General features: G+C 37.1%; 1 protein-coding gene across 2 annotated transcripts in view; it reads right to left on the minus strand.

Moving 5' to 3' along the window:
• The window catches only part of LOC131064879 (2-isopropylmalate synthase A), a 112,534-nt gene that overhangs the window by 25,072 nt on the left and 73,329 nt on the right, over positions 1–14,133 (minus strand). For both annotated transcript variants that reach the window (XM_057999210.2, XM_057999201.2), the window contains exon 6: positions 3,217–3,317. In XM_057999210.2, coding sequence (XP_057855193.2) covers positions 3,217–3,317 — 101 coding nt within the window. The remainder of the gene's footprint in view (positions 1–3,216; positions 3,318–14,133) is intronic.

Consider the following 14,133-nt stretch of genomic DNA (forward strand, 5'->3'; position numbering starts at 1 on the left):
TTGTTTTTCATTATCAATAGTTAAATTTCTGCAGTTGGTTATTCTCATGAATGAATGAATAAATGAATACATGCATGAAACACCTGTAAAAAAAGTAACTATATTTGATTGTTTAATTTATTGATTGCACTTATCCAAGTCAGGGCCCATTTGAGGTAATGTGACAGTCATAATAAGTCTACTAGGATTATTGTGATTTTATTGTTGTTCAGTTTATTCAATAGCATATCTTTACTGTTCCTGTAACAACTAATTTACTGTGCACTGTGTGTATACATTCAGCTGAAACTGTTATTTTACTCAGTTGTGAATTGTAGTTTTGCAACGTTGGTATGTTTTCAATGATGTATCAGTTTTTCTTAGAGTTAGAGCTATGAATTTCTGTGCTTTATAATTATGATAGAAACCTGAATACCTCCTAGTGTATATATGGTGCAGGCTTCATCTTAAGGTTACAACCCTGGTTGACAAATAAATGTACACTGTAGCAATGAATGGTGGCTTAGTTTAGGATAATCTTATCTCCAAGTTGTAGAACAAAACTGTACAGCCTTAAATCATTAGTTGATATAGGGGAGTAGACAATCCCCAAGATGGCCACAAATGTATGACGTCCCCCAATCATACTGTTTCTAAAAGCGAAAATTTTAAAATAAAAAACATTTAATATTCTTTATTTGTGGGCCTCCACACCCCAACTCGCTGTACATGAAGAAATAGCACCTCATATCATTTCATAAGCATTTTTTGTGTGAGTAAAAATATTGCAACAAGGTCTGAAGGAAGAGCAAATTGTTTTAGAAGAGATTGAAGGGGCAACTGCAAAAGAGATTGAATTTAAGGCATCAGTGGTAGTGAGACCGCAATTTCTTCAAAGAGGTAACTCATTCTATCATTTTCATTTTAATTTGCAATTTCTTTCAAGCTTAAAGTAAAAAATGTCTGATTTTTTTTTTCAGTTTCAAATTGCATTAAATCTCAAAAAAACAACATTAGTAGTGAGAATGACTGTAGTGACAATGAAGTGGAAGAAACTCAAATATATGTAAGAGTTTCAGCCTCATCAAAGTGTGAAAGTATTGAGGGTGGAGGTGAATAGCCACCAAATCCATTTGAGTGCCCTTTAGTTGTCTTGAGACCTTATGCAAAGGGTCATTTTAACAAACAAAACTCTTTTCTCCAACATGTGACAACCCTGAACACCAAAAAGAAAAAAAATTCAATGGGGAGTAAGGTGTGGTTGTGTCACATTTGCAAGACAGAGTTTAGAGGGAGCTAGACAAGGGTACGGTCTCATTTCTTTGTTGTTGCAGGGCTCGAGTTAAAGTTTCTATAGACATAAATGAAGACGAGAAGGTATAGGCTCATAGATTGCACACGGAGGTGGAAATGAGGTCTAAAAATGTGAAGATATCTACACATTCTTGTGCAAGCAGACAATAATCTATGCCTATGCCATCCATGGTTGGTAGTAGCAGTAATGATATTGCCACAAGAGGAAAGAGGAAGATTAGTGGTGGCGAGAGGTCAAGGACAGTTGCAAGTATGTTTAATGTACATGCACGAAACGCAATAGAGTCTTCCATTGCCAAATTCTTTTATGCCCATGCCATCCCATTTCATGTGGCTCATTCTCTTATTTCAAACAAATGATCAAAGATGTAGCCTTTATTGGTCCCTCATTTGTACCCCCTAGAGATCATAAACTATGCACTATCCTCCTAGATAAAGAATATTCTGAAATTAATTTACTAATGAAGGATATGAGGCAAACTTGGATCAAGAGGAGTTGTTCTATTTTGATGGATGGGTGGACCGATATTAAACATTGGCCACTCATCAATATCAAGTCACATGCCCAACTAGCTCTTATTTTCTAAGAGTTGTGGATTGAGATAAAGCGTAAGGATGTAAACTTCCAATTTAGCATTTGAGAGAGGCCATAGAGGAGGTTGGAACCTCAAATGTTGTATAGGTTGTACAGGTGGTCACTGATTTAGAATGTGTGCAAATTGGCTGGTATGATGGTGGAGGATGCTTACAAGTACATCTTTTGGACCCCATCTTGTGTTCATGCATTGAACAATGCATTAAAAGACATAGGGGCAATATATTGGGTGAAGCAAGTGGTGGCAAAAGCTAGAGATATTCAAATGTTCATTTGCAACCACCACACCTCACTCTCTTCAGGACATTTTCAAAGGAGATCCTCAAACCTTTTGAGACAATATATGTCAGTTACTTCATGTTGTTAAAGAAGATGCTTGAGGTGCATGAGCCTCTACAATTGATGATGGTGAATTCAAAGAAAAGTATGACCTAATTCAAGCTCTACTAAAGGAAAAGTCATCAAACAAAGGATCCTTGATGACAATTGGTGGTCCACTATGAGGTGAGATATTGCTGTTTTTATTATTAAATTGCTAATTTTATTCAATATCAAATATTGAATTGCTGATTTTTATATTAAATTTTTATTTTAATATTTTAATTTTACTATTCGATATCTCAACTTTCAAAGTTTCTAAATCATCAATTAATTATTTTGAGCTTTTAGTTTACATTTTGTAGATATGTTTGCTCTTTCATCTCACCTGTTATAGATGTCATTAGATATGCTGATAGGGACTCTCCTAGTCTTGGAGAGAGATATGATACATTTGACAACATGCATGGAAAGATAAAACAAACAATTTTGGCTAAGGATACTACTTTGGGATTATAGGAGCAACATATTAAGTGCATTGTGAAGCAGAGGTTGAACACAATGAACACCCTGGTTCATATGGCAGCCCTAAGGAAACATTACTATGAAATTACAATTACCAGTGAAGAAGCATATAGAACAAAGAACAGTATGCTAACTGTAATACATCATCTCACACAAAAATATCCATAATTAAGGGCCAGGTATCCTTTCAAATACAACTTGAATGAAGACAGAAATATGCAAACATATTCTAATTTAGCATTGGGTGTGATTTGAAAGCAGATAATACAGATGATGACATAGTAATAGAAAATGTTTAAGACTAACAAAGTACCAACCAGATTCATATAAAATGAAAAAAACAACAAAAATTTGCACTGTACATAAAATTACTGAAGAAACAATTAATAAAACCTGATTCATTTGGATCAAAGAAGAGAAAAAAATGTAAAACTTCTTAAAAACCCTATCAAACAACTCAATCAAATATAGAGATGAAAATATACCTAAGCTTTCCAAGGACAATCCCTGATTCATCTGCTCGTGCTAATCCAATATCTTCTGGACTAATAATTTCATAAGTACCTTTGAATTTAAGCATCCCATCCTGTACAAGCATACCAATGCAAACTCCAATTTATTGAAAATATAAAGTTACCATAAAGAAAGAAAGAAATTGTACTTCACAGAAGAACAAAATAGGTCAATGGAAAAAGGAAGCCCAAAGAAGACATAAGCCACTAAAAGCAAACAACTGAAAGAGCCATAGTGAACAAGCGGTGAACACAACAAGTGTAAACCCTAAAATGTAAATAATATAAATACATGCACTACAAACATTACAAATACCCACGAGGAATCATCAAAGTTTATCTTGACCCATCCATGATCTGGAGGGAACCATCGAACATCATTCCTAGGTTAGAAGCCAAATCAATTTACATAACCCCATAAATGGGGAGAACAAATAACCCCAAACATTTTTCTTCAATTCCCCATCCTATGACATAAAAATTCTCTTCAAATTCTAATTCCTAGCCTCATTATTGATTGTTTTAGAGAAGACTACATTTTTGTGTAGTATTGGCCACATGTTAAACATTGTGTTGGTATCCATAGGAATTGTGCTTTGCTAGTTTAGTTTTGTTGCACCCCACCTAGGGTTAATACAAATCGCAGGACAAAAATAGAACAATGAGAAGCCAACCTAGGGTAATTTAAGAAAATTGGGCAAAGAAGCTTACAGAATATTACACACGGAATACAATGCTTCTACTATTATCTATCCGTTCAATGGATTACATACTTATAGGAGTTTTATTCCTACATTATAGGAACAACTCACTAATTATTAGAGTTGTTTTAACAACTCAAACAAACAAATAAACAAACTTCAACAAATAACTATTCTCACACCCGTGAGTTGTGATACTCACATTATTAACTTATGTGAACACTAAACAATTAATTTCTTAACAGGTGAGTGCAAACAATAAAAGATGAACACTTGATAATTATGAGCCGACCTATATAACATATTAATAATAGCTCTTATTAAGAGGGTCGACTAAGCCCAGGAAATTAATTATTCTAGAGGCCAACTAGGCTAAGAGATTAATTATCAACAGTTTTAAGGGGCCAACTAAGGTTAAGAGAAGGTATTTATACCCAGTATCAACCCCTTGTTTAATTATTCTAGAGGCCGACTAGGCTAAGAGATTAATTATCAACAGTTTTAAGGGGCCAACTAAGGTTAAGGGAAGGTATTTATACCAAGTATCAACCCCTTGTTTCCCTCATCAACAGCAATTAGGAAAGGCAGCAATTACTTTATAAAACAGTCATTTGTTTATTTCTAGGGCAGTGATTAGGTTAAGAAGGGATGCCTCAATTATGAAGAGTCGTATACCTTGAGAAAGTGGCAACTCCTCATACTTTCTTAAGGGATATTCAAGGTAAATCACTTCATTGGGAAGAGGCATGCAGGAAGAGAATTAAAGAAGGAATATTAAGTATTTTGATCTGCAAAATAAGCATTTCTGATCTGAACTCAATAAGGGAGTGAAACAAAACTGATTCACTATTAATAACCTGAATACATGTAAAAATAAACAAGAATACATCAAATATATAATGCAATGTAAAAATAAAGTAACTATTAAAAACTAATTTTTTAAATAAAATTAAGAAATAAAAATGATTTCAGAAAGAATTTACAAGCTGAGCACTAATACTGATTTCCAACATTCCCCCCCTTAGTGTGAACAAGGTAAAAACTCACACTCTCCACCTGCAGTAATCCCAACTCTTCAAGCTCATGATCTTGATTCAAACGAAAAGCACCTCCCATCATCCTTTCATTGTTTTCACATAGGTTTACCACAAACCGGGACATGAACAGGAACCCACACATTTGTTCACCTCATATAGTTTTCTGGATAACCACTAAACTTTTCAAGATCCATGAACTGCATTACACTAGTGCTTTTGTTCATTGCAATATTTTACACTAGGGGTTACATAAGGAAATGACATACTCATGAATAGAAATAGCCACTGTTGTTGATCGTGCCACTCAATCTCCAACAATATAGGAAATTGTCACTACCAATGGAGATGGAATTATATTCCCCCCCATAATGTGAAATTTCCAATTATTAACAACATAGAAAATATAAGCACACATTACAATAGAAAATGAAATTCCATCAAAGCTAATAAGTGGCCATGTCGTTGGTGACTAACAAGAGGACGCTGAATGTCCTCCTTCCTCCATTCCCTCCTACCTCCAAGCTCGAATTATTTAGAACACATATTCCTCCTCACTAGGACATGATACCTCTTCATCACTAGCATATTTTTTCCAATCCATTTCTTCAGCCAAAGAAGCACGATGATCTAGTTTATCATCTAGTAGATCTTGTGCCCTCTTCTTACTATTGAAAATTACACGTCCTATTTCATTACAATAGAAGCATTAGATTTTTCCTTTTGGAGGAATATACTTGGATTTATGCTTGCCTTTTCTTGCTTTGGTATGTACAAATAAGAACTCTTCAGATTCCGAGTCTTCATTATGATCTAGTAGAGTAGATATTACTCCTTCAAGACTAATGTTTACCTTGCTTAATGTAAACGCCATTTTAGACATATTCTTAGGCAAACTATTCAAAAGTATTACCTTGGCATCATCATCTTTTGCATTCTCATTAATCCTAGCTAGCTGATTTAAGAGAGTGAAACTTACTTATATGGTCTGCCATTTTAATACCTTTATCCATCTTCAATCCATACAATCTCTACTTCAATGTTGTCTTGGCACAATCTACTTCAGATCCAAAGAGCTTGTTTAATGACTCCCAAATTTCCCTTGCCGACCTTGTAAAATCCACATGGTGTAAGTATGTTTTTGATAAGCCAAGGCCAATGGTCCCCAACGCTTTTTGATTTTTGATAGTCCATTTGGCAAATTCATTTGGATCAGTTGGAGAGATTGAGTTGGTTTTAACATCCCAAAGATTTTTTTCAATCAAGTGTAACTGCATCTATATTTGTCAAGTATGAAAGTCTCGACCTTCATATTTTTCAATGAAACTTAATTTATCCATGACTTCCCTTTTAATCAAAAAAAAATCAAAGGTGTCAGACTCCATCAATAATGCACCTTGACAATAACACTTTTAATACATTGATAGTTATAGATTTTGACAAACAGAATTTTGATAACAAAAAATAATGACTCGTGAAAATGAACAAAATAATGTAACTTCTACAATAATGATGTACCACTGCTCAGACTTAACTTTAATCCAAAAAGAAAAAGAAAAAAACATCCACACTTGATTGCATTAAAAGACAAAACCAAATACCCACACTTATGCCATATGTCACTCATGCAATCTTTTTCAACGTAGTGTAGACCGTTTACCTCTATATTCTCCTCCTTTTTGCATCACTTTGACCAGAAACAATCTCAAATCAATATGCACAGGCCTATGGATTGGTCAAGTTTGGCATGGACCAACCACTGCACTGCAAACAACTCCAGTCAATCCTAAACACAACAAAAATGAACCAAACCAATGAATGGCTGAGATTGCCGAACTGATAAAAATTATTGCGGAACTCGATGTAACTGCAACAAGCTGCTCCTTGCAAAAAGAATCCGATATATTGTGAAAACCTCCGACATGAATCCAATGTAGTTCTCAGACATGATTCCAATGCAGGCCAATCAAGACAATTGCCCTGCAAGAAAAGAATATTGATGGCAAACGCAACTGCCTAAAATAACAACTACCAATATATACGCTGACACAATGAAAAGCAATAGCAAACTGTGCCTACAACTATTAAAAAAATGTCATCAAAATGCAGATCTGGAAATGCAAAAATAGAAGGGGCCACTGATAACCTTGCTCTAATACCATAATAATTTTCAGAGCAGCACATTAAAGATAATAGTCTTTATTCATTCAAGATATTACATTTTTATAGGAAGTAGTCTTCCTTAAATTGCTCTCGTATGGTTTTAACTAATCCTAGAATTAGGCAGTTGTTAAAACAACTCATAACAAACAAATAACAAGATGAGCACTAGCACTGATTTCCAACATGCATAAACTTTAATATATTGGATATAGGCAATTATGTAAAATGTCTGGACTCCTAATCTGCTCATCCAATTGCTGCAATTAATCATGATGAGGTTAGTGAGGGAATACAAGGAGGGAGGAACTAATATGAAGTCCTCTTCTAGGTACACCACCTCATGGTGGATAGCTGGCGGTCTGCCACATGAGGCCAAGGAGGGCAAGGTGTATCCCGCCCATGGGCTTAAATGGGAAGGATACTTTGGGCACCCTATTGTGGTTTCCCCTCGAACCCCTACAATGGTTGATTGTTGGAATGGATTCACGGAAGTCTCAAGGAAAGTCAATAAGGTGGTACAAATAGAGAGGGAAGGTACAAGCTTCCCCACCAAGCACACTACCTCATGAAGGATGGCTGGCAGAATGCCATATGGGGCCAAGAGGGATGGTATATCCGCTCTTGGGCTTAGTGTGAGGATTGCTTCGAGCATCCTATCATGCCTCCTTATCCAAGCATTGTTATGGTTGAACCCTAATAATAAATGTTAAAATAATATTAATATCTTCTATAATGGTCATCTTCTATTTTTAGCAGTCATCTTAGTTATCGACTTATTTAGCTATTTAGCTTTTTAGTCGACTTATTTAGCTTGTTAAGTTAGCTTTTTATTATTTAGCCTTTTAAGCTATATTTAGCTTTTAAAGCTTTTTAGCTTATTTGATTTCACTTTAACGATAACGACTAGTTCTATTTATAGAACATCGTCTTGTAACATCTATATATACGTATGTATATCGTTCAATATAATTATCTGATTGTTGAATCATTCATTTAATTTATTTTGCATGGTATCAAAGCATGGAAATTAAATATTTCGAAAGTTTTTGCTATTAAAAAATTTCGAAGTTTTTATTGAAGAGATTTTTTTATTTAAAAAGAGCAGGTACTTTTTCTCTTCCTGGGTGGATTTTTTTTTGCAAGTTGAAAATTTTCCTAGGGTTTCTGCAATTTTTTACTAGGGTTTTGACCCTTCAGATTATGTTGAAATTTTATTCTGGTTGCAGATTCTTGGTGGGTTTTTCGAGACCTCAACTAGGTCGTCATCAGATTTTTCTTGGTGCATAGTTTTTTTGTGCCATGATTTTTGAGCCGTTGGATCTGCATTCTGATTTCATATTCTTGGTGCATTTTTCGAGAGTTTTTCTGGGTTGGTCTCAGATTTTTTTGGGTGCCTCGTTTTCTGTGCCTTGAATTTTGTGCAAGCAAATTTGCCTTGGAATTTAAAAACAGTCTATGATTTCTGCTAATTCTGTGGACGTCGGGAATTTTGGTGTCTTCTGGACGTTGTTTATGCTATACATCCCATCTAGGTAGGGTTTTGCTGATTTTTTTTATATAAAAAAAAAATCAGTTATTTTTAATTTTTCTGCAGATTCCTATTTTTCTGGTTATTTTTCAAAAAAAAATTGACATTTCAGGTTTCCAAGAAATTTGGTTTTCTAGGTTTGTTAGAAAATCTTTTGGGTTTTCCAAAATTTATGCCTTGGGTTTCGTGCCAAAGACATTCCTCGAGATCTGTGCCCATTTTTTATTATTATTTTTCAGTGACCTAGGGTTTGCAGGAAATTTTGATTTTTTGGGTTTTCAGCAAACCTAGAAATTTGTACATTGGGATTTGTGACTCGAATTTTGTTCCAAGATTTCAATTTTCTTTGTGCAATTGATTGAAGATTCTATTCTGATTTTTTAATCAAATTCTTCTGTCTCTTGCCTTCACAAGGTTGACCTCGCTCAACCTCGATTTTCATGATGGCGTCTTTGACTAACATCATGTTGGAACACAGTCAGAAGTTTAGTGGCCTCCACTACAACACCTGGAAACAGTGCATGTTATGGATATTTGAATATCATTGCCTTGATCAGATTGTTCTTAGCAAGGTTCCTTGTCCTACAGCAACAGGTGAAGATCAAGACAAACATGATACGAAGAATCGAGAGGCTGGAATGCTTATCAAACTCTCAGTCACAAATGATCAACTCCCTCAGGTGCCTTCAGGTAAAACAGCTAAAGAGATATGGGATCTTTTGAAGGATCTTCATGAAACGTCCGACAAGAGTTGAGCTTTCTTTCTGAAGAATATGCTATTTTCTATCATGAAGGATGAGAAGTCTTCTATCCAAGCACATTTCACGAAGATCAAGGAGATCCGTGATCAGTTGGAAGCTATAGGCCAAACCATGGTGGAAGAGGATATGGTAGTGATCACGCTGAAAAGCCTTGCCAGATCGTACGAGCATTTCATTGATACTCTCAATATCTCATCTACTAGTGTTGATCTGAAGTTTCCTAATCTCTGCAACAAGCTTCTACAACAAGATCGATGGAAGCAGCAGTTTGGAAGCAACACTAGTTCGTCCACTGATCAGGCCTTCACAGCTACAGTTTTGGATAAGAACAAGGGTAAAGGTAGCAGCAGATGGTCTTTGCATTTGTAAACATAACACCTGCAGTGTCTTATGTAGGGTATAGAGTATGATGACCATTAGGGAGGGTGTTAAAGTAATATTAATATCTTATATAATGGTGTTGACGTGTATTTTGTACACAATCATACACAGAATAAAATACCCAAGGGTACCTTATCCTCTCTTGAATAAAATCTCTAACTGCTGAAGATATCGCAAGAAGGATCAGTTAGGGTGACTTCAATGTTCTTTTAAGTAGGGTCTCTACGTGTGGATAAGCACCAGTGGTCGTTGTGATTGCTGTGTCATCAAGGGGCCTTACGTTTCCAAAGTGCAGGAACAAGATTTCCTAATACTAATGAATTCCAAAAAAGATCAAAAAAGTAGGGCTTGCAAGAGATCTAGTCTAATCTAACCCTAAGAATGACTCAATGTGGACGAGACTTGGCAAGATTCTACCAACTTCAATATTGCCATAAAATAACAACTCAATTGAAATTGATGCGATCTTCTAAGGTAACAAATGATTTTTCAATTCATCAAGGATCATAGACACTACCACAAAGGCACATATCCAAGATACAACAATGATTGAAGGTTTAAGTGATTCAAGTTTATCCAGTGGACCACGCAAGGCGTTCCTACAATCAGCAAGAAGCTAGTGGTTTGGAGAGTGAATCTCACCGACGATCAAGTCCAACACTTTATCCTTCAAACTAAAATACTACTTTGATTGAGAATGATTCAAGAAAGTGAACAACCATCAAGATAACCATAAGAATTGCAATAAAACACCATAACTTCAATATTCTATTGATCTCAAAGCCATCATGAACAACAATTGTTTGAAATTCCTTCCTCAAAGCTCAATCTTGCTACAAATCAAATTGCTAATCTCTAATATCTCTCTAATTCTCTAATTTCTCCTTAATCTCTAGTTTTCTAGTTTCAAAATGAAAAGAAGTGAGGGTATATATAGCATCCTCAATTAAAATGAACGGTCCAGATCAAAAAGAAGATCAATGGCCAAGATTATGACACCTAAACCCTAATTAGGGTTTTTTACAAATAGCCCCCTTTTTACTGAACAATATTAAATGCATAGCCAAATATTAAATTTGGCACGAAAATCTAGGAGACATAGACCAATGATAATTAAGGTGCCACATCATCTATAACAACCTCTCATCTAAAATCTTATTCCCTTTCCAATGCTCCTTTTTAGCATATGCAATGAATCTAGACACGATTCCTTCGATCTCAGCAATTGGAATCTCGAGAAGATTCTTCATTCGTTCCTCCAAGTGGATGACCTGATCGAAAGCCCTGAGAAGAGCAGCGTCCCATTCAGGTTCAAGTTCTTTGATCTTCTCAATCAGGAGCATGGTGGCAAACATCTGATCCCGTTGCTCATTTGTCATAACATTCTCATCTTTGCAAAAGATGACCTTGACTCTATCTTCCAATTCCTGCAAATCCACATTTGTCTCAACTTCGATCCTCCTGCCAAGAATAGTACGTAGTACCTCAAACACTCTGTCCTGGATCGGGTGGATAACCTCCTCAACATGATTGCATCTAGTACTGATGTCCTCGAAGAGAACTTCCTTCATCTGGAGTAACGTCGACCACTGAAGTAAACTATGAGGTCCTCCATCCATTATCTTTTCTTGCACTAGGACCTTCCTTGATGTTTGTCTGATTACTTGCAGGACAGGAATGATGACATCTTTAGTATGAGCAAAGGCAGCTACAGTTATCATCAAGTTGTGGATGACCTCAAGAACCTGAATAGCTTGGTGAATGGTCTGCATCATCCTTGTTGCAAATTCAATAGCAACTGTATGGGATTTGTCAATCCATGAGCTCATAAGCTGAACCAAACTCCTGACTCTCTCTGCCTCGCCAACTGATTCAAGGGGAAGTGCCTGTGCAGGAGATACTGCTGGATCCTGACGTCTCAAAAGCTGATTGAGATGGCTAAAGTAGCCTCTCCAAGCACTGACCTCTCGCTCAAGCTTTCTATTTTTCTCCATTTCTTCCCTAAGCTTGTCTTTAAGTGCCTCAAATGAATCAGTGGCATCATCCAACGTCTGTTCGGCTGTGAGTGGACCAAGCTCAAATGTCTCTACATCATATTCCTCTACGAGGATCTCACCTTCATACTTGTCCACTGCTGGCGTAGCTATCTGCAATTTCCTGGATCCTGTCTCATCTCTGATCATCTTGGACATCTTAGTAGCCTTCCTCTTCTCTGTCATTTCTTGAGAATTTCCAACAAGGCTCTCTAAATCAATCACATTATCTTCGTCCTCGATCACAATCACCCTTGTTAGTCTCTCTTTTAACCAATCTGGAATGGCAGATCTTGTTTCTCTAACCTGTATCTCATTAGGCAATGTTTCTTCCTCTCTGAGGGGAGATGTTACTTCGTTTTCTTTCTTATCTTCATGTAGCTCATTAGCTTGGAGAGACCCACTTGGTGACCTTCGAGGTGCCTGTCCTTCTTTATCGTTCTGTACCATTGATTCCATAGACTCCTCTATCTCAAGTGTCCTCTTCTCAGGTCGAGAAGATGTGCCGGATGAACGATCTCGGTTGGCCTCTTGCTTCTTCTTGGAAGATTCTCTCTTCTCAGGTCTCTCTTTCCTCTTCGAGCCTCTTGGATATGGATTGCCCTCACTTACACTTCGAAGGTTGCCTTCGCTTGCATTTCTGGGATTAGGATTACCCTCACTTACACTTGCTCCTCCTTCAACTGGTCTTTCTTCCAAAGTGAAAGTCATAGATATGCCTTGCTCTCTCAACTTTTGATGTTGCACATCAACCCATCTGCGAGTACAAGACAAGACTGGAGCCATCAAAGCATCTAGATCCACAACCTCGGGTTCATTCCAATCTAGCCTCATTGATTTGCTTTCTCGATCATAAGATGATTGGAGATGTCTACCACTATCCTGAGCTTGGTCGGCCACTCTGTAAATCTTGCATTTCCTGATGAAGTCTAAAGGCAATCTAGAATGCATCTTTCTTTTCACTTCAAGGTCATCCAAGAGATTCATCACAAAGTCCTCTATCTGAAACTCATGCTTATATTTTCTTCCGACTGTCTCCTCTATATACCCATATGGATCAAAGTTCTCTCTCAAGGCAAAGAATGAAAATGAATATAAAGCTAACTCTTTCTCTGCATCATCCATGGCTAGAGCATTAGGACATACCTCAACTGAATTCCCTAATATGATAGGCACAGGAACTCCATTTCCATGTCTGTGTCTGAATGCTTTCACATAAGTGGCCAACTGTCTTGTTACCTCAAGTAACACAATTCTGTCTGTCGGATATCTCGGCAACATATAGGGAGGTGAAGGACATCCATGAACTCTAATATATGTAAACTTCTGAAATTGGATGAACCAAGCACCGTACCTCTTTACAAGCTCTTGTGCATCCTGAGATAGCCGATTGTGAATCCTGCCTTGCAATATCCTAGTGATGTTCATCGTGAATGTATCATTGACTAACTTGTAGTTACTTCCTGGCGGATGATGCAAGTGAACATAGGAATCACGAACTCTGACTTCCCCGGGCCCTCTTCCAATCACTCCCCTATGAGGTAGTCCTGCATACTCAAAGCTCCTGATCAAGGCATATATGATGTATGAACTCATGTGGAAAGACTTGGTAGCCTTCAATCTCCTTAACTATATGTCCAAGCAATGGCTAATCATTCTAGCCCAATGGATTGTTCCTTTTCCCTGAACTATCACTTGGATGAAGTAGAACATCCACTTCTCAAAATAGAAGGCTTGAGGAGCCCCTGTAACTCGGTTGAGTAATGTTATCAAATCTCTGTACTCCTCCTGGAAGTCGATCCTATGTGGTGTATTCGGAATCTTGCTCAGGCGAGGACGACTCTTGAGTAACCAGTTCTTATTGATGATGCTTAGGCAAGTGTCTGGATCATCTTCGTACATGGACCTGGCTCCTTCTAAGCTTTTATAAATCATATCTTTATGTTTTGGCAAGTGAAGAGCTTCACTGATAGCCTCCTCTGAAAGATAAGCAAAAATGTCTCCTTCCTTGGACACTATCGATCTGGACTGTGGATCATAATGGCGGGCACACTCGATCATCAACTCATGGCACTGGATTGCTGGAGGGAAGCCGGCCGCCTTAATGATACCACTTTCAATTATTCTCCTTGCGACAGGTGACGGCTTGCCAATGTAAGGGACCTCTCGAAACTTCTTTACACTGAAGTTTCCCAGGTTGGTATCTCCAATGTTGCTCCACTTAGACACGATCTTGGTCTCCAATTCTTCGTTCTTCTGATCTTCCTTCATGAGAGCTGGACGACTGGT

Source organism: Cryptomeria japonica, chromosome 1, assembly GCF_030272615.1.
Source record: "Cryptomeria japonica chromosome 1, Sugi_1.0, whole genome shotgun sequence".
Taxonomy (NCBI): Eukaryota; Viridiplantae; Streptophyta; class Pinopsida; order Cupressales; family Cupressaceae; genus Cryptomeria; species Cryptomeria japonica.